The sequence below is a fragment of the Antrostomus carolinensis genome, unplaced genomic scaffold (assembly GCF_000700745.2).
Source record: "Antrostomus carolinensis isolate BGI_N321 unplaced genomic scaffold, ASM70074v2 scaffold12527, whole genome shotgun sequence".
In the NCBI taxonomy this organism is placed as follows: domain Eukaryota; kingdom Metazoa; phylum Chordata; class Aves; order Caprimulgiformes; family Caprimulgidae; genus Antrostomus; species Antrostomus carolinensis.
In genome coordinates, this window is record NW_010326677.1 from 43,857 (window position 1) to 67,069 (window position 23,213).

The 23,213-nt window shown below is 37.4% G+C and overlaps 1 protein-coding gene across 1 annotated transcript in view; it reads left to right on the top strand.

Moving 5' to 3' along the window:
- Window positions 1-5,215: 5,215 nt before the first annotated feature.
- Window positions 5,216-23,213, top strand: part of MPP4 (MAGUK p55 scaffold protein 4) — a 22,837-nt gene continuing 4,839 nt past the window's right edge. The window contains 18 exon segments of the mRNA XM_010171666.2: window positions 5,216-5,252; window positions 5,950-6,009; window positions 8,096-8,217; window positions 9,174-9,251; window positions 9,961-10,041; window positions 10,595-10,726; window positions 11,383-11,464; window positions 12,645-12,730; window positions 13,733-13,804; window positions 14,256-14,452; window positions 15,618-15,682; window positions 16,442-16,459; window positions 17,480-17,518; window positions 18,268-18,288; window positions 19,647-19,661; window positions 21,153-21,194; window positions 22,044-22,214; window positions 23,110-23,190. Coding sequence (XP_010169968.2) covers window positions 5,216-5,252; window positions 5,950-6,009; window positions 8,096-8,217; window positions 9,174-9,251; window positions 9,961-10,041; window positions 10,595-10,726; window positions 11,383-11,464; window positions 12,645-12,730; window positions 13,733-13,804; window positions 14,256-14,452; window positions 15,618-15,682; window positions 16,442-16,459; window positions 17,480-17,518; window positions 18,268-18,288; window positions 19,647-19,661; window positions 21,153-21,194; window positions 22,044-22,214; window positions 23,110-23,190 — 1,399 coding nt within the window.

Below are 23,213 nucleotides of genomic sequence, written 5' to 3' on the forward strand. Positions count from 1 at the left end.
TCTGCGGTGTTTGCAGGTAAGAGAATGTGCACTGTACTGGAACCATTGCATTGCTCAGGTGCATTTCCCCCATGCGACTGTGAAATTTAGTTTCTTCTCATAGATATAGCAAAGCTAATTAAGCTTGTATTACCTGTTTAATTGCCATTAGCAAAATATTAGAGATAGGTATGAATGAGGAGTAGGATCTCAAAAGAGAATTTTTTCCTCACTCCTGATCTTCACAGAGTGTTCTGCCCTACATCATTGACTTATTTTGCCAAAAGTAGGTTTGCTTCCTATCTGCATTTGTTGTAAGAAGCAGTTTAGGGAACTACCTGTTCTGGTACGGTGAGAGATAATGTAGAAGAAAGATCTGTGACTGATACGGGACTAGAAAACAAATCCTTTCTTTGAACTACCTAGCCATGTACTTCCGAGTTAATGATTGAGTATCAGTGTGTTGTTGTCAGGTGGTTGTTGTTTGGATGGGTTTTTTCAGTAAGCCCAAGCTGTGGGCAGTAAACAGCTGGAAGTAAAGCTGGCTGCTTCAACAACTGCAGCATGCTGCACCCAACTATACTTCTCTGAATGCACAACTCTTCTACAAGTGATGCTTTAATGGCATTTACCCTGTGTAAACAACATACTGGCACCACCACTGGCACTGTCAACTTTTGTTTTTAGAGGGAGGCAGAATGAATCATCGCTGAATACATCTGATTACAAGGAATAATTGCATCATTTGTTCCATCAGCAACCTTACATATACAAGTGTGATTATATAAATCTCGCAGAATGCCTTACATGAACGTGACATTTATTCAGTCACCTGTACCACCTCAGACTTGGCAATAAGTGGTTCTTGGCTCAAGATAAGGATATATGGCTTCAAAGCTTTCTCAGTGTTCCCTGCCCTCGAGCTAATTTGCAGTCTTCGATATGCCAAATCATTAATTTTGAGAAATTTAGAAATTGGTAAAAATGCAGTGAACCTTGTCAAGCGTCTTAACCAAAGAAGCTTTTAAGAGTAGGGTTGATGTTCTGAATGTCAGGCTGTCTGGTGGTGTTCCCTTCAGAGGCTTGACAGCACTCAAAATTGTCCATTTAAAGACAATTCAGAAAACTGTTAAAAAGCAGAGCTTGGATTCCCTTGAGACTCCAGCCTTGTATCAGTAAGACTTTCTGGTCTGTCTGACAAAGAGGATCAAGGAATTTCATATCCTGCTGCTTAAGGAAGTAAGCACTGTAGCCGGAATTTGGGATAACTGATGTTTGGAGACATGAGGTGATGGACTCCTTTTGCCTCTGTATTTTGGCACACCCAGCATGGATAGCCCATTCTGTCCCTGATAACAGACAGAGAAAAATGCCTTCTGTTAATGAGCATTTGTAATTGCATGCAATACATGTGAATGGGAAGGACCTTACACTGGCTGGGAACTCACTCAGGCAAACCTTTTAGTAAGAACTTCCATTTGATTTTTTAGATCCCTTGGATGAGCAGAGCCTGAGCTCTGGCCTTATGGTCTGCATAGATGTAAGTCTCAGGAAATGAAGGCGCAGTAGTAGTTACAAGTTTGTTTTAGCTCTGACCTTTCCCCCTAAGCAAGCAATGTAGTAGGACTTTATTCTAAAGAACTGCACAGAAGCAAGATATTATTCTTCTCTTTTGGTAATAACTTAATCATCTGTTGCTACTGACAGCTGCTGAAACCAGGCTTCACAGTTAGAAGCTGCTTTCCTTTTATTGTGTGAAAATATGAAACAGCTACTACTTTATGAAGGAGGTGAGCTGTGTTGTTAAGAACTTGACCGATTTTGATGTTTAAATGCAGCTTCTGTCAGTGTGAGCATAAACTCTGCAGTTTAAAAAGGCAGTGATGGATGGGTTACTAACTCTGTGTTTGTTATTAACCTCAGCAGCTCTCTGATAGCTATACCTGAGGATTTCACCCCAAAAGGCAAGCAATCAGCATTCAATAGCTTTCCCAGTTTTTCTTGGAAACCTGAGGTCAACCTTCAAGACAAACTGTCTAAAACTTCTAAACACACTCAAGTTAATCCCGTATCTCTTCTCTAGGGAAGCAGTAGTGATACCAATAGCTACAAGGCTCTATGGGAAAAAAAAATAATCTCATGAGTATTTTAAAAGAGTAACAATGTTGGTTAGCATTTTAGCAGAATCACAAGTATTTCAGTATCTCCAGAAATGTTCTTCTTTGTCTCTATTTGCAGGATGATTCTCACTGGTATATTTAAAAATTAACTGTTCAGTAGAAGACTAGAATATTCCTTCTTTAAAAGCAACAGGGTGAATTGCTTGCTTTGATTTACTTCTGATTCACTGTGCTGTGCAAGATCTATCCTAGCTAAGAAGAAATATATATGATCTAGCTACCAAAGGCTAAAAGGGACCTTGATTAAGGTATTTCTAAGACTATACTGGAGAGGGTTTGGTTTAGTTTGTTTTTTTTTCCCCTCTTCTCCTTTCTTTCCTGTTTTGTAATAGAATTTAAGCAGTGCTAATTGTCAATATGGTGACATGCTGGTTGGGTAGACAACACTACTTGAACACAGCAGGTCTTATGATTATGGTAACTTTACTACAGCTATCACAAGAGAAAAGATTCAGCTTTCAGTATGCATCTGAGGAGCCTTCTACAAAAAAATGGGGCTTTTGCTTGTCTATTTTGAGGTTAAGGGATCTTCAAAACTTTCTTCTAACTAGTTAAACCACAAAGCTTTCAGAAATATTCATTGTCTTTCACACATTTCCCTTTCACGTGTTTTCTTTCACATGTGTTTGCAGGGTCTCACCCTACTTAAAAGGCCATGCAGTCTGATGCTTCAAAGCTAAATAGGACAAAACACAGGAAAAGCCAGATCTAGACTTGAAACAACTGGAGTTTTATTCTGGAGAGAACTGGGCTTTGTTGAATGGGAAGATACTGTAAGTACAATGTGTTGAGAGCCACCTGGGTCGCAGATTATCTTTATGGGTAAAGGTTGTATATACTCTGAGTGAACCAACTGCTATGAAATCATACATCTGGTAACAGATGCATAGTAATAAGTAAAGTTGATCACTGTTGATAACCAGAATATATTTGTAGATGTGAGTTGGCCAAACAAAATCAGCTAGGCTTAGGGGAGTTTGTCCCATAAAGCTCAGCTATATTATAACAGGGATTTTACTCATTTATTCTTTTTTGAGGGAGAAAAAAAGTTAGGTGTTTCTTTGGGGTTTTTTGAGGGATGTATGTGATGAGATTTTTAAATCAGGACTTTGAGGATGTGAAGTACAGATCGGGAGTTGGCTCCCTTATATACATCTAGAATGTTTGCTTTTTGCTTTTGTCTTTAGACATCCTTTGCCACAAAACTGTAATCAGGATTTTGAATTGGGAGTACGCTGTTGGATGTCTGTGTAGAATATATAAAGCAAAGTAAACAGCCATTGTACATGGGAACCAACAGATGCCAGTTGGGTCTGTCTTTAGTTCTTGAAATACCTGAAAAAAGCATAGCTATAAAAGCTAGAGAAGCTTTAGAATTAGTAATAATAATAATAGGAAATGAGGCTTCTGAAATGTAGGTTATGGAGAAGCTACATAGAGAAGCTTTAGAATTAGTAATAATAATAGGAAGTGAGGCTTCTGAAATGTAGGTTATGGGATAAGCTGTCAGAAGTTGTTTCCTTTTAGAACATAACTTGCAGATTGAGTACCATCTCTTTGTAAATGCTTCTGCTAACTGAATCTGGAGCTATAGGCTCTTAGTTTTCAAAAAGGAAGTGGGGGGGAAGGGGAGCGCGGGCAGAGATCATCTAAGGTAAAGGCTACTTGTGTTTCCATATTGCTGTTACTCAGTGTAAACCAGGAGCATCACTGTCCTGAATGTACTTTCAACACAGGGATTCCTCTTTCCATGTTTGTACCATCCCACAATAAAGATTTCTGTCCTACTCCTAATGTCTTCAGTAATTAAGAAGCAAGTATTCATGACTAGATTTATAAGGCCTGCTTTGTTAAATACATAATTAAGCAGATCAGCTAAGCTTAATAAAGGCGAAGGCAGTCTCTTAAAGGAACAGAGCTCAGACTTTTGAAGAAAAAAAAAAAAGGGGGGGGAAATAATTGCAGCTCAAAATCCAGTTCCCAGTGGATGTGTGGTAGAAGGATTTAGAGTTACATTCATAAAATATGAAAGATTGTTGTTTCCAGTGGAAAAATGATTATGCAGTATAAAGTAACACTGAAATGGAAATATGGCATTGTTCTTGGGGGAGGACCAACTTATATTTTTGTTAGTCTTTGAAAGAAGAAATAATAATTTTAAAAGCAGTCTTTGGATTAGAATTTCAATAAGATGTATTACTGAGTATCCTGTAGAGGCAGTTTGAAATGAATTCCCAATACTCAGTAATAAAATGTTTGAATTATAATCTCATAACTTCTGACTTTTTTTTTCCTCCCTTAGTTTCCGCTGCCTTTTGAAAGCAGTTTTATGATTTAACAAGAGAGAGGAAGCATGTTCTAAAAATAAGTCTTAAGAAGTGCAGTAAAAGTGACAGTAATGCTTTCTGCTTTTATAAGCAGATCAAGAGAATACTTTTCCTGCTTGTACCTTTGATGTTTTCTGTCCATAGAATAACGTAGAGGAAAATGGCTGCCTTTTTGCTTTGCTAATCCATGAGATAAACTACTGTATATTTAACAGAATTTGGTAAGGCATTCACTGTGCTTACAGTGTCACCCTGTGCTTCACTATTGGCTGAGGTGTTCAGCTATCTGATGTTACAGGGTTTTTAACTTTTTTAACTTCAGAGCTTTCATATATAGGTTCCTGATGCTTTGGGGTATAAATGCAGCATGTGGTGTTCCCTGGGGAATCTCCATACTTCTTTGCAAAGAAGAGTTCTGAGAATTCTCTGAAGGAATCCTCCATTTTAGTCTAGGGGAACTTCATAGGTTACTGATAGGTTGTCACAGAAGTTTGAGAGGGAAGGACTTCGGAAGAAAATTTTAGAAGGCTTATTTTTTATATGTGAAAAGTTCAGTGCAACATGGATACAAATTAATTAGCAAAAGTGTTGGCTTCCTGCATTACTTAAAAATTCCCATTTCAAAATTTAAAGGAAAAAAAAAATGGTATATCCTGCTTTTTATAATGCAAAATAATATAGGAGGGGTTTTTATATTAGCAGATAACTTCTTTGTCTCTAAAAGTAACAATGAATTACAAATTGCTTGAGAGAGATGATTATATCAGTAAGGTAAAGTATGGGGTTTATTGTTTTGGGTTTTTGGGGTTTTAATTCACTGTGAGGAAATAAAGGAAAATACAAAATCTTTGTGGAACAAATCATTCAAAGACCTTAAATTCTAACAGTGATAGAAACAGGGATCCTTTTTTTGCAAAATCATGTCCTTGCTCAATGAAAATTCAGTAGAAACTCCAGAGTCTTTCAATTTTAATATTATGTCAATAACATGAGGAATTAAATGTAATATATTCTTGAATATTATTATCTTCCAAGCTATATTTATGTAAAACAAGCTTTAAAAGTCTTTGGAAAAAAATATAGCTTTCCATGGCAGTGCACTTTAAAAGCTGGGGAACAGATGATGTTAAAATAGCTTGTTATTTTAGATGGCTTAATGAAGCAAGCTAATGAAAATTCTATAAAGGAAATAAAATGTCATATTGTAGTTGAGGTTCACCTTGTCTGCATTTTGGATGCTGGTGGGCAACTGAATTTACAGGTAGGACTCATGTATTTAACTTAATGCTTGCAGCCTATTGTGCACTTCAAAGGTGAGTGGTTGCCCCTATTATTTTAAGCTCTGCTTTCTTATCATTCTAAAATACTTGACAGTATTCTGATGTGAGTATACTCTTTTCCCTAGTTCAGCATCTATCTTTGTGAAACCTACTTGGTGTGAATGCAGTACGCAAAGAAGTGAGTGGAATCTCCTTGAATAAAGGAAAAGATGGAGGTGCCAACAGTCTGCAGTCAAGATGATGGTACTCATAACTTTTGCTTCTCTTTTTTGAAGAGAAATAAAACTGACAAAAAGTTTCATACATTGCTCCCTGTAACTCTTTTTTCATTGAGTCATGAGAGAGATGATCATGTCTACAAGTATTACTACTTAATAACTGGAATGATTCTTGATGTTTAATGGTGGTATGCAGTTAATTTACAGTGACAGAAGAGAATACCTGGCATTTGTTTCTGGCTTATAAAGTCAAGGATCACTGCAGCTGTATCAAGAATTACTAATAACTGCAAAAGTTTTTGTTTGTTTTCCTTAAGGGAATTATTGTCTGTAGTTTGAAGGCTTCAGCTTCTGTATGGAACATCTTGGTCTATTTGTGCCCAGTCTGAGGTAGGGATAGCATTCTAGGAGATAATTAGTACAAGTCATCTCAAAAAGAGGAAACCAGTAATGAGGAAAAGATCTTAAAAAGTATCCACACCAAAGGTAATGTTCTATTAGGCACTAGGACGTTCCTGTAGAAGAGAATCCTTTTAAGTTAACTGTTTTGGGAGATACTGCCCTGTGGGACTCACAATCAGGGTTCACTGAGTTTATAATTTTTGTAAGTGCTTAGATGTTTGCTTTCCAGAAACAGATGATTCTTTTGATAATGAGGTACATTTCCAGGCCTTCCCAGTTTAGATACTCAACAACTCTGCCTGATGATTGAGGCAAATGCCCCATCTGCAGAAACTTAGCAGTCAAGTACCTGTATATATTTGTGCATAAGGAAAACACCTCAGTGAAACCGAAGATACATCTAACATAAGTGTTGGTAACATGGAAGTCTAGAGCTGATACAATTAACTGTCAAGGGCTATAAAAGCTGTGCTCGGGAAAGAAATAAGTAAAGAAGTGCTTCCATGTTTAGGTTGGCTGTGGTGACAGGACGATAGCAGCTGATGATACTGTCTGCAGTAGCAAGTACTCAGCTATTCTGGGTCTGCTGGATGAGCTTTACTTTTGAGAAATTATTATTTTGACTTTGGCTGATGTAACTTTAGAAGCTCCTAGTGTCTTGGTTTTATTTCAACATTTTTCTTGTATTACAGTATTATTCCCTGAAACATGCCAAGTTTAATGTTGCAAACAAATAAATACAAAGGAAAATATCCAGTTACAGCTGTATTGCATGATTACTTTGGCGCTAAAAAAACAAAGACAGCTTGTGCTTACCAAAATACACAAGTGTTGAGAACTTACTTTCCTTTGACATTCTGTGAGGGTCAGGCATCCAACTTTCATGGTGTCTTTAAGAACCCTTATAGCTTAATAAAGCTAAATCCTAGCATTTGGTGTGGTATTGCATTAATGCTGTTATGAACGCTGTGTTTCTTGGGAAGAGTGTCACATATCAGAAATGATCTATTGTCGTTTCTGAGGTAAAATTAAATTCCACACACTCACAAAAATCCAGTTTGTATCTGGGCCTGACCTTGTGTAACATTTTAATCTAGTTGTCACTTCTTAGTTTCTGTCTCCTTGAGATCTTAAAAAGATACTGTATTTTGGGGTTTTCCACTGTATCAGAATACTCTTCCTAACAGATCAAGTGCTGCTTCTAATAGTAAGAACAGTTCTTCCCCTTTCCTGGGACATTCTGTGTGTCTGTGACGTTGGTATGTATTTGTCAGGAATTTTAATTTTCATTAGTGATATTCTACAAAATGTCCGCACTCCTTAAGAGTGGAGAAAAACAGATGGTCCCCGGCCCAAACAGTGGGTCATCCAAAAGAAAAGCCTATAGAATGAACAAGGCAATTTTTTATGTTTACCTCTTCTCAAAACCCAGATTGATATGTGTGAGATTCCCTGTGTGTTTTTTCTCACAGGTCAGTTGAAAATTGCTAGTATTGACCTAACCCTGCTGGTTAATAATATAGTAAAATAAAGCTCTTACACAACGGAGTCGATCGCAGGAAACAAGCAAAGCAGACAGGAAATGGGTGCATTTCTTGGAAGTATAAATTGAGGAAAGGTGCTTTTCAAAGGCCTGGGTCACTGTGTGGCTTTGGTTGGTCTTCTATTTGAAATGAAATGTCTTGCGCTTTTCTGTTTCTTGGGCTCAGGTATATCTCATGTTCTGACTCTAGTGCTAGAAGAACTGAGTTTGCTCTGTAAAAGAGATGTCAATGGCGTTGGCATGTTATATGACCTGCTCAGATCTCGCTGGCTGCAAGCGCTTTTTAAGGTAAAGTAATATTCAACTGTGAAGACAAAGCTTTCCTAAAGAACAGTCTCTGGAGGATAGCTACTTTATTTTGCCATATTGGGACAATAAATGCTTATTTACATTAAGTGCTGATAGTCCTAGTATCAGTCCTAACATCAGCAGGTGAACAAAAACACTTTTGCTTTAAAGAAAAAAAAGTATTCTTTTTCATAATGTCCTAGACATTAAAGCTCTTCTGCTTTACATGTCCATATTAAGGCCAGAGAGACAGAGACATAGGCTGAACACAGCACTGCTCAGCTGTCTTTTCTATTCTTAAATCTCTCTATGGCTATGCATCCCACTTTTTGGCATGTATGCTTGTGGAATTATACTTTTTTTGTTTTAGCCACGCTGATCTGGTGTATAGTTGAAGATTTTCTGTTGTTATAGAACAGAACAGAGTTTTGGCTGGTGTTTCTCTCTTGAGCAGAATTGTATCTCTGAGACATATTCTGTACAAATTCTGCTTTTCCTCTAATAAGGATTTTTAAAATCTTTAAATTTTAAAGAAGAAAAACTTGCAGTGAATAAGAGTGTTCATAAGATCATTTTAAATACAACAATTTATTTTGTTTTAAGTTAAATTTACTTTGATAATCAGGCCTGCAACTAAGGGAAGGAAGCAACCTACAAGTCAGAGAATTGATGCTATCAGGCAGTTGCCCTGTGTAATCAGCTTTTCTTATTGGAAAATCCAAAACTACAGCATAACTGGTTAGCTGGAGGATAATGTGGAGAGACAATTAATTATAGACTCAATTTCAGATGCTCTAGACATTAAGGATTGAGACTGCAAGCTCTTTGGCTTTAGCTGGACTGAGAAATTCCTAGAAATACAGTATTGTCCTTTGTGTCTTGTGTATCTATCCATATAATTATGTGAACAGATCATATCGTCATTGCATTCTCTTGTCTATCACGACGTGCCATAGATTTATGAATGCCTCCAACACTACCTCGAAGAAAAACCGGTTCCTGTCACACTGCAGGCATGTGCACTGACTCACGAGGTAAGACTGTGTATACACAGTGTATTGCTTTACTTGCTCATACCAAATTAGTCAGCTGCAGATAACTGTTCTGGTATTTGTTTGGTGTCTCAGGTCTGAGAACACTGTATAAACCTGAAAGATTCTCTCTTCACACATTTGTCAAAATACTTGATAACTCTTTAACTGTGTTGAGAGGGGGGGATGAGAAATGCATACAGCTGTGGTCACTAGGCTGCATGAGTCCTGGCCAGTGTAATGAAGACAAATTATTTGTTTTAACCACTGGCCATGTATTTTTCTTCCCATGTAAGTGTGTGGTTCAGTGTTATGACTACAGTCAAGCAGTATGACATGAGGATTTTGAAAACCTTTTGGGATTTTTCTAATCATAATGGCTGATTAATTCTTAAATTTCTGAATTAGAGGGAGAGTTAATGACTAAGGGGAGAAACTGGCACTAGTGATGAAATTGGTTGAGGCACAGGAGAAAAAACTAATTTAGAGCACATGGCACTGTACCTGAACTAAATCAAGCATAGCTGGGTGTTGTGCAGCTGTGGTCATATTGTCCAATTCTAGAGCAAATCACATGGATATGCTCCAAGTCATACACTGTGGAGGGCCTAACGCTCTTGCCATACCATATTCCTGTAAGTTCAGTTTAGAGTTTTCTAAATGAATTATCCACCAGCACCAGTCTCTGTGCTTTCTCTCTTCCGTTTATCAGGTGGCAGAGTTACTGCATGAAGCTCCTCAGTCTGGAGAGATCAAAGAGCTCAGGCGACTACTGCGAGCTCCCCACTTTAAGGCAAGTCCTGCTTAAGGAAAGAAAAAGGTTGCTCATAGAGTTGACCACAGTGGGAAAGAAAACAGATGGCCAGCTGTTCACAAGAATTGGCAAAGGAGCCAGAAGAGACATAGTTTCTTAGTCATGAACTAACCTGGCTGCGAAATCAGATGTGGGCTGTGTATCTGAAGTACCTGCAGTGGGCTGCATTTTATTTAAGGGCTATATTTGAGAGGGATGTTTCTTACAGAGTTAAATTCTGAGCAGTTGATGGAGACATATAAAACCAAATTTTCCTTGTAATTGCAAAACCTGCATTCTTTACCCTGGAGTTCCAAATAGAAATGTTTCATCTCTTGTAAGCTTTCCAGAAGAAGCAGAGAGGAACTGTTCTTAAAACTATTTCACAGTTTGAACTTCCAAGAAGAAATAAGAAAATGTCAATGTGTGAAAGGGATCTATGTTCACATAGGAACTTACTGATTTCTGTTTTCTGACCAGTCACTTTTTAAAGCTGTTCTATTTTATGTTCTTTGCTTATAGGTTGATTTTTGCTTGTTTCTGTTTGTAACAGGCCTTGCTATCTGCTCATGACACAGTAGCCCAGAAAGATTTTGAACCAATCCTTCCACCACTGCCAGACAACATACCTGAAAATGAAGAAGCTATGAGGATTGTCTGCTTAGTGAAAAACAACCAGCCTCTGGTGAGGGAGCTTTCTGATGTCTGTCAAATAATTTTAACTTACACAAGTATTCATAATGCATATTGGTTTCTTTCCAGGAATGTCACAGAGGTTGTGTGCATTTTTGTCCAGTTTTCACATAATCACAAGAATTGTTGAGGTTGGAAAGGGCCTTAGGAGAGCATCTAGCACTGTTTAGTGCAGGTACAACTAGAGCGGGCTGTTCAGTGTCTTGTCCGCTCAGGGTCTGAACATTTGGCAGTTGTTTTTATCTTGTATAATAAAAATGCAAATAGGATTGAGACCTATTCCTTTGGCCAAAATAGTAAGGAAGGGAGGAGAGACTCTGAAAGGTTCTTTAGAAATCATTTGTTCTTATAAGCAGAAAACATTGTATAGCTTAACTAATCTGATTTAGGAAAAGATAGCTGTAATATTTGATACAGAAAAGATTTCTTGCAGTCACTAAATAAGGTTATTTTAGTCTGATGCAAGTTGAAGACATTGAAGGACTTAGTACTAATAATGTTACGTTATCCCTAGATCCATGTGGTGTTAAAAAGGCTGTATCTTTCAGTGCCTTTTTGTTATTTTGAAGATCAGACTTGTGATGTGAAAGGAAACTTCCAGGGGCTCTTCAGTGATCAGTGTGCTTTTTCTTTGTTTTTATCTGCCAGGGTGCTACCATTAAACGCCATGAGATAACAGGTGACATAACGGTTGCCCGTGTGATCCATGGTGGGCTAGCAGACAGAAGTGGTATGTGTAATTTGAAATAAAGTAATATAAAAACTTGAACTTGAAATAAGATATTTGAAGTAAGATAATAGATTAGTTTCTACAATTAGTCTTCCATTATAGAGCAGAAGATGTGTACATTGGACAGCACTGTAAATAGTGATACATTGCAGTGACTTTGATTCTGGTTTCATTAACTTTCATGTGAATGTGCTATGTTTGAGACTGAGTTTAGGTACAAATCCAGTTTTTGTTATGTATTCTTGGCACCAATACCTGGATAAATCTGTCATGAGATTGATTAGGAATATCCCAAACTGCAGTACAGTGTGAATACCAGCAGCTCATTCCCTAATGGAGAAATGGAAAACATCAGTAGTAAGTGATTTGATAAGTTAATGGGCTTTAAGGAATATGTAGTAATACTTCTTGGCGCTAGTCTGCTAAATAAACACTTCGGCAGCATTAGTTGCTAAGCAATCTTCCAAGGAGTTTCTGTGGAATTGTTACTACTTTGTCATTCTAGAATTGAACATGCTCCGTGTTCCTTGGGAAATGTAATGTAACTAAAGCGTAAAACATCTGAAGTAAAATTGAACTGTAATCATTATAAAAATAGTTCCTTTTAGTATTTTCTGACCTTTGTATAGAGAAGAAAACCCAAACTATAGACAATTAATGATTAAGTTCCTAATTTGATTAATGTTTTAATTGAGCCAAAGGAAAATGTAAAAGTGAACAATACTGTGAAGACTTTGTAAAGGATGGAGAGGAGTCTCCAGACCTCCCACTGCACCTGGAATTTTTAAGGGTCTGATTCCAAATCTTATGGTCTACTAATACAATGGGTTTAGCTAGAATAGGTTCAGAAATTACTCTGGGAAATGGAGCTATATTAAAATGTTTCTGATACTTTTAAGGCAAATCACCAGTAGACTGTAAACATCTTGTATTGGGGAGGTGGAAGGAAATAAGAAAACGGAAGCATGGAAGCTTCTTGTGACCCACAGAAGTCTGCAGTCCTATACAGAGGCAATATAGTCTAAATCCAAAAGGTCTCCCTGCATACTTGGTGTGTGGAAACTTTTAATGCTGACTTCGAAACCTGTGGTGTATCTGTGTGACCCTGCTTTGCCTAGTCAAGATAATCCATGCTGTGATAAAACTGCTGCTGCTGCTTTCATCCTTGTTTTCCCTGTAGGGTTGCTGTATGCTGGAGACAAACTGGTGGAAGTAAATGGCGTTCCTGTTGAGGGACTTGAGCCTGAGCAAGTTATTAATATTCTGGTATTGAATCTTTTTTCCACTTTGTACCTTAAAAGTAACTGTATGCTGTTTCTTTTACAAACATGCACTCTTAAAGGACAAAGTCTGAAATTTTTACCAGAAAATTCAGATTGTTTCCTTACTGTGGATGAAGTTCACACCTGCTCATGAAATTAGAATGTGTGAAACTAGAATTAAATCTAACCCCTGTTCTGGACAGAAGTTAACTTAATTGTGGCTTAATTTCACTGGCTGCTTCTCAGAAAAATACTAATTTATTCAGACTTTACTGATTCATAATTGTATGGAATTATGAGTTCTTTATCTGAGTTCCACTCAGATAAAATTCCACAAGAAAGTAGTGGAAAGGTGCTGTTCTAATAAGAGTCCATGTTTCAAAATACACTGAAGTAGAGTGAATGAGCTTGTAAGCTACATACCTCACCTTGCAAAAAAGGGCAGTGGTAATGTCTGTTTTCAGAATTCTCATGAAGAAATCTGTTGACCTGTCCCTGCTACTTACTCATCATTTTGCCCACAATCTTTCAGCATTCTTCACTGCAAAGTGTTAGTGCCAGTCAGTAAGATATTGCTGTATGTAATCAGTATCAAGTCTTTCTATGTGTTAATTCCCTGGTTGTACAATTTCTAGCTACAAGAAATACAAACTCTATTGGAATGCTTAATTCTCAAATATTTACAGCACTTGTTTAACCAGAGCCTGCTACTAATTTAAATTAGACTTCAGTAGAAAAGTTTGGTATGAATTAATGTTGAAATTATATATATTTATAATGATGCATAGTTTTAATTGAATTTAAAATATTTAATAAGACTTTGAAGTTTAATTATTGAGTTTCCTTTTGAAAAAAAATACAGTATTGTCATACTGACTGCCTAAATTCTATTTGTAATATAGACATTATAGTAACCTCAAAGCCATGCTGTGCTAAGTTTGTGTTGCCAGTGTTTAGTTATTTGTGTTGAATACCAGTAATATTTAATCTTTTTTTAATCATTTAGGCCATGTCTCAGGGGACAATTATGTTCAAATTAATTCCAGTTTCTGATCGGCCTGTCAGCAACCAAACAACAGTAAGAGACATTCTTTTTCCTGGATTGTTACTGCAAACAGTTACCCCAATAACGTCTAATGGTGTGATACAAAGAAATGGTGTTGCTTCGAAGTTTATTGCAATCCTTAGTATTATTTGCCTTTATGGCTACCTCTCAGCTGACATCAGTATGCTGTTGCTGAAGCAGTAAGGATAGAAAGCTGAAATGTAGTTTTGTTAAAGGTAATGAAGACATTTTTAGATTGATCTACAGGGTGAAGGTCAAATCTTTTCACAATATGTGAGATTACTTTTTTTTCCTTACTCCCTTAAGGAACAGACAGGGTTTCGGGCTTGAAATCATTTTTAAAACTTGGTTTCATCATGAAGTGACTTAAGTAGCAGCAATATCTGGCCCTGTGATTATAAAGCTCATGTTGTATCTGTTCTAAGCATGGCTTCCACTTAGTCTTGTACGTTTTCTTTACCAGCTCTATGTCCGAGCAATGGCAGATTACTGGCCCTTGCAAGATCCTGCCATACCATGTGCTGATGCAGGTTTGCCTTTTAAGAAGGGTGAAATACTCCAGATTGTGGACCAGAACGATGCTCTCTGGTGGCAGGCTAGGAAAGTTTCAGATCTCAGTGCCTGTGCTGGACTTATACCCTCAAATAATCTTCTTAAAAGGTAAAGAAGTCTTAGTTTTTCTGATTTCCAATTCAAAAATTAGCCAGTTATTCAGACTTTGCTGTTTTATATTTTGTTTTATATTTTGTAAGTTACACAGCAGGATGATTCAGAATGACATCTTTCCTCTTTCTGTTCTGTGACTTCTTGCTCTCCTTCACTTAAGAGTACCTACATGAGAAAAAGCTTTTGGAAGCACCTACATCATATTAAATTAACATCTAAGAAGTTTGCAGCAGTTGCCTAGTCTCTATGACAGTTGCTAAGACATCCAGTGGAGTGTAGCAGCTGAAAAATGGGTGGAAACTAAGGGCCCTGACTGTTTAGGACCATTGTCTATGATTTAAAAAAAAGGGGGGGAGGGGGCAGGGGGAAGAGTGGGATACTAAATGTATAGTATGAGGGCATAGCTGTATCAAGAAACAGAATGTATATAAAGATGTCCTGTGAGGCATGAGTGACCTCTTCAGCTTTGGTCAAAACTGAGTAGAACACATTAAAGGCGGGGTGGGGGGGGGGAACACAACACCAAACCATGGTCAAGGAAGAACAAGGATCCCTTGCCTATTATTTTCCACACAAACAGCCCTTTATTTTTACACTACATGCTTCCAGAACTGGAGTAGTTAAATTGCTGTAGCACATTTTTCAGTTTGATCCTCTAACCAGGTGTCTTGTCTGTGTTACCCTAAGGAAAACATAAGGCCATGCAATTGTAGATGATAAGCTTTGATTTGTACTCTATGTAAACTCAGCTGTGGTCTGAATAACCAAAGTTGAAATCAAATTAGGTTGTGATTGAGGCTGCAACCAAGAGACTGTGTAGTAACAGAGGCGGCAGCACTACTACCCATAGCAACAACACACTCTCCTACTTCCAGGAGTCTGTACCACAGTATGGCTTCTCTTCCTGTCCTTATATATAAACTCAAAATAGTCTGCTTCGAGGCTGCTGATTTGGAAATTGCCTTTAAATAGTTCTGATAGCATGTCAACTTTCTTTCAGGACTTTACAGTGGGATAAAACATTGGTAATGTTTCCATTCTTGGTGTCTTCTGTCAGCTCAGTGCTGACTGACCTAATGTATAAGCAACAAAATCTGCAGCATAATGTGCTTGTGGACTGTTTTGTTTCTTTAACTATGATAAAATTATCTCTATGTAGGAAGCAGCGAGAATTCTGGTGGTCTCAGCCTTTCCAGCCCCATTTCTGTCTCAAATCATCAATGTGTGAGTGAAAAGTTATTTGAATGGTAGAGTAAGAAAAAAAGGTCTTGTTTGTTTTTCCAGGAATACTGAAATAAAAGCTCATACAATTCAGTTTAATTCAAATACATTGTTTCAGGAGCCATAGTGTAGCCTCAGAAGTGTGTTAACTATCCCCAGGAAAAGAAATATTTTATGTTAGTTGTACCTGGAGCACTTATGGTGGAGGTTGTTGTCTCCAGTGTACTTGGGATCTGCCTGTGAGACAATTCAACATGAATTCAACTTCCTTCTGAAGTCTGTAAGATCTAGCTGCTCTCTAGGATAATTGGGTTTGAATAAGTCTAAGGTGATAATTGTACTAGCCCGACTTTCCAGGGACACAGATAATAACATTTCTGCACTGGAAGATGCCAGGTGATATCTTTAGAATGATGCTTTGTCATCAAAACTATTGAGAGAAAGAACTTTTTTCCTTGAGCTGTGAAATAAGGTATTTGTGGTGACAATTCAGAAACATTACCCTCTGCCAACTCTAGCTTTCTGTAAACATGCAATTACTCCCAGACAAAGAACGTTCTTCCTGTTTTCTCTCTCCCTATTTTCTTCTATGGTTCTTTATACTAGTATAAAATTAATTTTTTCTCTTGTGAAACTCCCAGATGAGGTGTTTCATTGCCTAGGATTCTTCTCACACTTACTGCTTTGTTCATTAGTGCTGGAGCTCTCTTTCACTGTAATTTTATTGCATTTTAACTGCTTCAATGGATATGCTGTGGGCAGTAAGCACTGTGGAAGAAGGTAGGAGATTGTATCTGGACAACATTGCATTCCTGTACCTGGAATCAATATAGCATGTGGTTTTACAGGATTTTTAAAAAGTTGTCAGAAATGAGGCAGTTTGGTAAATACATGCAAAAGAAACCCAAGTTCTTGGCATTTTGTGTGCTTAGCATAACTGAAATCAAGTCTGTTCTCACTTAAAATAGTAGAAGCTTATATTGTCTTAAAGTGGAAACTTAAGCTATGCATTATCTGGTAGGGATCTGACAGTTTGGATGAGTTGCTTTGGGGAAGGAAAGGCTACTTTTTCCTTTCTCTTTTCCTCTCCCTCTTTCTCTCCCATCTTCAGCAACTGACCTGAGCAGCTCTGAGTATTCTTTAAAGGATACATACAGGCAGAATATGGTTGACAGATGCCCTCACAATTGCCCTGTAACTCCTACTGGGCCTGTCTGGAGAGGCACACAAGAACAGAACACAGAGTGCAGTATTATGAGCCCATGAGATTGCCCGAACCCACAAGATCTCATTTCAGTGATGTGGACTGATGTGGTCTGGGGATGGAGAGGGAGCTGAATCAATCTTTTCTTTTCCCATTCTTCCTTGTAAAAATAGTAATAAAATCAACCAAACAAAACTCTGAGTGAAGCATATTGGAAAGAAACACTTAAAGCTACAGGAGAGAAGGGAGTGAATGGAAAATTATATTCTGTCATGGTAATACTTAATAAATAGGTATCTACAGGATAAACAGAGTGACAACCATGTTAAACCTTTTATTATTTCAAAAGAAGTCAAGTTAGACATTTGCCTCTCTGCCACAAGCCCTTCAGAGCACTAGTTTAAGAGCCTATTGCTCACTAAAGACATCAGTAAGTTAGGGTTAACAGTTAAAATCCTCAAAGATGTCTAAAGCTGATCTGAGCTTCAAATATTTTATTTCTGATGTCTGAGTTCAGTCTTGTAAGATCTGTAAGGTTTTTTCCTTCCTGGTGTTTTTCTGATTCAGATTTTTTTTTTCCTTGTGTTGATCTGTAGAGGATGACATGCGTATTGACGAGAAGTGTGTGGAAACAGGTAACTGAATTCACTTGAGATTATTCTATTTGCTTCAAGGTAGTAGCTAGTTAGAGCCTGGTTTTGTTTCCCAGATAAAAACACTCATTCTCCTAGTGAACTTAATGGTAGAAAATTCTATTTTGTGTACCCTGGGCACATCATCCTGTGTATTAAACTGTTTGCAGTTCTGGTGTACAGTGCTTATAATGAAGTGTTGTGCAGAAAAGAATGACCTTCTCAAATATATCTGCCTGAATGAGATCCAAACTCTTTGATTCAGGATTTGGACTGTAACGTTACCATAGTTTTTGCCTATTGTAGATGTCATGCCACAGATTATTGCAGTCTTGGAGAACTAACACAATTCATTGTTAAGAAACTGGTATGAGGAGAATCCATTTTTAGGCACTGAGCAAGCATAGTTTTTTTACATGTGAATAGTAAATGTGAAGACTGTTTGCTTGACTTGCTCCCTAAAGCAGCACAACTCAATCTTCCTTCTCCTGAGGTAATTCAGAAAGCTCTCATGGAGGGATATGATCCTATAGGACTAGGTGAAGAGAGACCAGACAGTTAATTCAAGTGTGGCAAGCTGTATTTTGCCACCTCAGTGTACAGGGAAGTGGGGAAAATATATGTGAGACAGACTGATAGAAGCTGGAAAATTGATTTCTGATTCTGAAATTCTATAGGAGGAAAAGAATTACTTTTTTTTTTTTTTTTTTTTTTTTTTTAAACTATCTTTGCTATCTGGATAACTAAACAAGATGAAGAAACATTTGAGTCTGGTAAGTTCCTCTGACCTAACTCCAAATTCCTTGCTATTGTTCTACTGTGAGAAGGCTGTCTAGAGACAAGCAAGTGTATTAAAAACAAGCAGGTGACAAAAACCAGAATGCCATTTTAGCTTTAGAAGCTATTCTGGCTTGAAAAGCCATTATGTAAAATCCTATTGCCTTAAGTCTTCCTCTTGCTTTCTGATGACCTTAATAGTAAGGTTTTTGTCCTGTTATCCCACAAGTGTGAGTGTTTCTTCTTGTGCATCAGTATCAGATCTGTTTATCAAATCCTAATCAGTTATACCTGTGCAAGCTGTGACAGCAGGGGCTGCACTGATGTCAGCCAGTAATTGGATTACCTTAGGGTAACAGAGGCCTGAATCTCCAGTGCCTGTAGGAGCTGATGTGGTAAAGAGGAGAGCTGTTCTGGATTCCTGGTCATGTGTGCGACTGGCATACAAGAAACAAAAATGCTTTTATAAAATGAATTATTTATGTGTAAGACATACAACAATCAATCCGTTGTTTTTTGTTTTTTTGTTTTTTTTTAAACCAACCTGGTTTGGGGGTTTGTTTTTTGTTTTGTTTTTTTTTTTAGGGAACAGCTACCTATTTACAGCATATTTAGAGTTTTGCAAAACTTAAGTCTTCTAAAATAAATCATTTGTCCACTGAAGTAAATCTACTACTGCTAAACTTCTTTTTGATATATTTGTAATCTTGTGGAGAAAATATCATTCCTCCTTACACTTGTTCTTCTCTATAAGCTTCCTACTTGCCAGTCAGATCATCTCCTCTTATCCTAGGTGGCTGGTTCTCTTTCACCTCTCAAACAATGCCCAAAGCTTTCAAGACAGAATCAGCAGGTCTACAGGGCAGTCTTTTGTTTTCAGGCTAGGATGTTTCTGATAACTGCACTTGGGGATTACTCTTACAAATCCTATTCACTACTCGGTGCTGAGTCAACTCTCTGCTGTATCCAGAGGAATCAGGTGCAAATATTTGCAATCCTACGTTTTTACGCTACTTGGTGCTGAGTCAACTCTCTGCTGTATCCAGACAGAGGAATTAGGTGCAAATATTTGCAATCCTACGTTTTTACTTTAAATTAACCAGTAGTTGAACATCCATGCAATGTATTTTGCAAGTACAATACTGACAAAGATGCTGTAGCTGAGTCTCTCATTCTTTGGGAACTGAGAATTCATGCTCCAACAGGCATATTTTAGATTTAAAGCCTGCAGTACCTGTTTCCTAAATTTCCTAAATGCATTGGACAATGCTAGTTGGATTTTTTTTTTTAATCTTAGTATAGACTGTCTTCTCAAAACTAATTGTTTCATGTCTGTCTCTATCTGAACGTGCAGAGGAGCTTAAAGAAGGTAACACTAACTTTGTTTCTCCCTGCCTCCTGTAAGCAGTAATCTCTTAGAATTTCTCTGTGTTTATTGCATTACCAGGAACTACCATCCTCTTACAATACCCAGTGGTGGAATTGCTTGTTCCCTGTAGGATTCCATACTGCACTCCATACCATAGAACAGAGGGTGGATAAAGCAGAAACGCTCAAAAAGATTTGAATGATGGCTCAAAAGATCTGAAGATAGCAATGTACAGGCATATGTCAGCTGAACAGTACTCTGAACTCTGCCAAATTTTGTGCCAAGTAGTTTTTCTTACTGTCATAAACAGGGAGTTGTTAGTACATACAGAAATGTAGGAATAGAACTGTATTTTAAAGGTACAAGTAATGAAGAGTCTATAGAGGGGAAAGAAGAGTAACTAAGATGCATCTAATTTTGTTATGATGCTTGCATGTTTATGAGATAATTGTCACTCAAAGAATCTAGTGCTAAAAGATGATATATTTAATGCTTTGCAAATGAAAATAATGTTCTTGCCTTGGAACAATTACTACCTTTAAAGATAAGCCTATGCCTTCTGTATCTTACTCTTGCTTTAACAAGGCCTAAGTAAAGGGAATACACAGCGTGGATAACTACACACATGATTAGGGGAAAATTAGGAGTCCTTTTTGAAGATAAATCTAAACACTGCTGACAGCATTTTTTTCCTTAGTTATTTGTTTTTAAATCACCTTCATAAAGTAATTTCTAAACTGTTATAACATTGATGAAATAGGAAATTGGTATTTTTGAGCCTTACAAGAGAGATTTTAAAAACACATATAGAGATTTACAAGGCTCGTGAATAATTAAGCCTTCACAAGGAACAGCATGAGAATGGAGACAAAAAGAACTGGGAGAAACAGATTAGTCTGGGATGTTGGAGCACAGGTATCACTGATCCAAAGATGACTGAAAAGAAGTAATAATATCAGGTCTTCATTCTGCCTGAAAGATCTGAGCAGATGCATGTTGCATTTTCCAAGCATGCTATTAGACAGAAAGTGAGTTATAAATTTTTTTATTTTTGATTTTGAGCTACTGACTTGTTTATTATAATATTATAACTAAAGAATTTTTGTAAGCTAGGTTTCACCTGAAAAGCATAAATTATGTGGAGGTTTTTTTCACTATGAGTATCTCAAAACATTGTCTAGCATGGACATTATCATTATCTTAGGAATGAAACAAATAAAATGTTGAGTTTCAAATCTAATTTAGAAAATACCAAGACTTTCTAAGTTTATTTTTTCACTTACATATTGGTCCTTTAAATTGGTGATTGGTCATGTGAAATAGATATTTCATATCGTGCCTTTTTTTTTTCTTTAGATTAGACATGGTACTTCCATATGTTTACTGAAAAACTGTTTTTCATTTGGGATCAGCAATAATTTTTAGCCATCTAGCTCTTAAGCTTTCGGTGTGCTCTTTTTTTTTCATGAGTATTTGTTCTTCATATTCTAGAAGAGGAAGAATTTGGTGAATTTGGTCAACGAGTCTTTATTGGTACGCAATGACTAAAGATAAGTAAGATATCTGGGGCTTGATCTAGATTAAGTGCTTCTCTTAAGTTAAATAAAATGCTTTGTTTTTTATTTCACCTAAAGACTTACTGAATTTAATTCTCCTTGCTCTATTTTCCAAGCTTCAAGAAGTCACTTTCCTCCTACTAATGCTTGTTCTCTCCATTTCAATCTCTCTTCCTGTTAGGTTTCTACTGAGACCTGGCTGCCACTCTTTTAACTTGACTGGCTGTTAAGATTTCCTTTACTTCATTATTAATTTTGCTAGACTGTAATGTTGTTCTGTTGTCTGTCATCCATTGAGAATAATCATGAAAGCTTTCATTAGAAAAGCAGACCTAAAAGTAAGGTTTTCAGACTTGGATGGTAAGGTGGAGCAACAAACCTAACCCTGTTACTAAATCATAGTGACCTTTAAAATATGTGGATTCATTCTGGAGGCTGAAGCAAATGGTCCAGATTTGCTTTAGGAGAGCGAAGCAGCTACACTATCAAAAAACAGCTGACCCCTCCCCTAGTGATGCTTTATGTGGCCAGAAACTTCTCCTTTGGCTTGTTTTGGGCATCTTTTTGGGCGTCTTTAATTCTGGGCTAATTTTCAGGTGACTTTCAGGGAGATTTGACCTAAAAAACTTTTAGCTGTCTTTTAATGCTCAGAGGTTCTACCAAGCTGACATAGCAAGTGCAGCAATGAAATTCACTAACTTTCACCCTGCAAAAAGCTCAAAAAAACAGTATGTTGTGTGGCTTAGAAAGAGACACTCTAGACTAAAGCACTAGCTGCCTGCATCTCGGGTGTATTTTCCAGTACTGATGTCTTTGCCCCTTACAGCTGGTTTCCGTAGAAGCATGCGCCTGTGTCGCAGGAAATCCTGGACCAACCAGCAGTTATGTTATGGTCGGTGCCCCAGCAGCTGTTACAGCACTCCTGCAGCTCCATACGAAGAGGTGGTTAGGTACCAGCGGCACCCAGCAGACCGGAACAGACTAATTATACTAGTGGGTAAGAGGCTAATTACTTTCTCATGCAAATTTCACAACCTGTAACAGAGGGGATGAAACAGTCAGTCATGGTCTGATCCACTGAGATTTCCCACTGCTGATTGCAGCGGTTGCAGACTGTGCAGGTAGCTCTCAAAGCAGTATTTCAACAATGGTTGTCTTGTCATTTGACCCCATTGTTGCTTTTAAAGTTTAATGTATGTATCATCTTTTTTACTTGAGATAGTGAATATTTAAAAAAAAAAAAAAGCCTAAGAAGAAGCCATGCAGTTATGAATGCTGGTTGGAAATGGATTTTATTAGGGAAATTGTCCAGTTGGGAGTGGTACAGAAAGTGATGAGAAAATATTTGTAACATACTAGAAAACCTCTTTACGTGGAGGGATTTCTACAGCTAGTGTTAAATGCATGGATATGGCAATGGTAAGAAGAATGTTTAAAATTAAACTCCAGACTAGAAAATCTCAACCGTGGGGAAAGCTAAAAAGATGCCTTTAATAATGCTTGCTCTAGGAAATATTGTATTAAGTGGGCTCCAGGCTCCCAAGTAGTCATCAATAATAGAGACTGAAAGGAAGCTGTTGTTCTGCAGTGTGCTGTGATCCTGATAAAGCAAACTGCATAAAGGCAAATCCATTGTCCTTTCTAAGTTAGGAAGTATTTGATAATATTTTTCTCTTTTAAAATGGGATTGCTGAGTTGCCTCCTGGGTATGACTATATTGCTGGGAGGTGATTTGTACCCTGAATCAATCAAGATGCTTTGGTTACTTCTGGTACATTTTTTGGGAACTTATTTACATCTCACTTGTGTGTGTGCCATGTGTTAGAAAATGGGAGGTGTGCATGTGAAAAGTGCCTCTGTCAGTAATATTAGTTGCTTTTCCAACTTTTCAGGTCCTGCAGGAGTTGGTGTGAATGAGCTAAGGCGAAGGCTTATAGCAAGTAACCCACAAGAGTTTCAAAGTGCCATACCTCGTATGTAATGTTCTTCCTCTTTC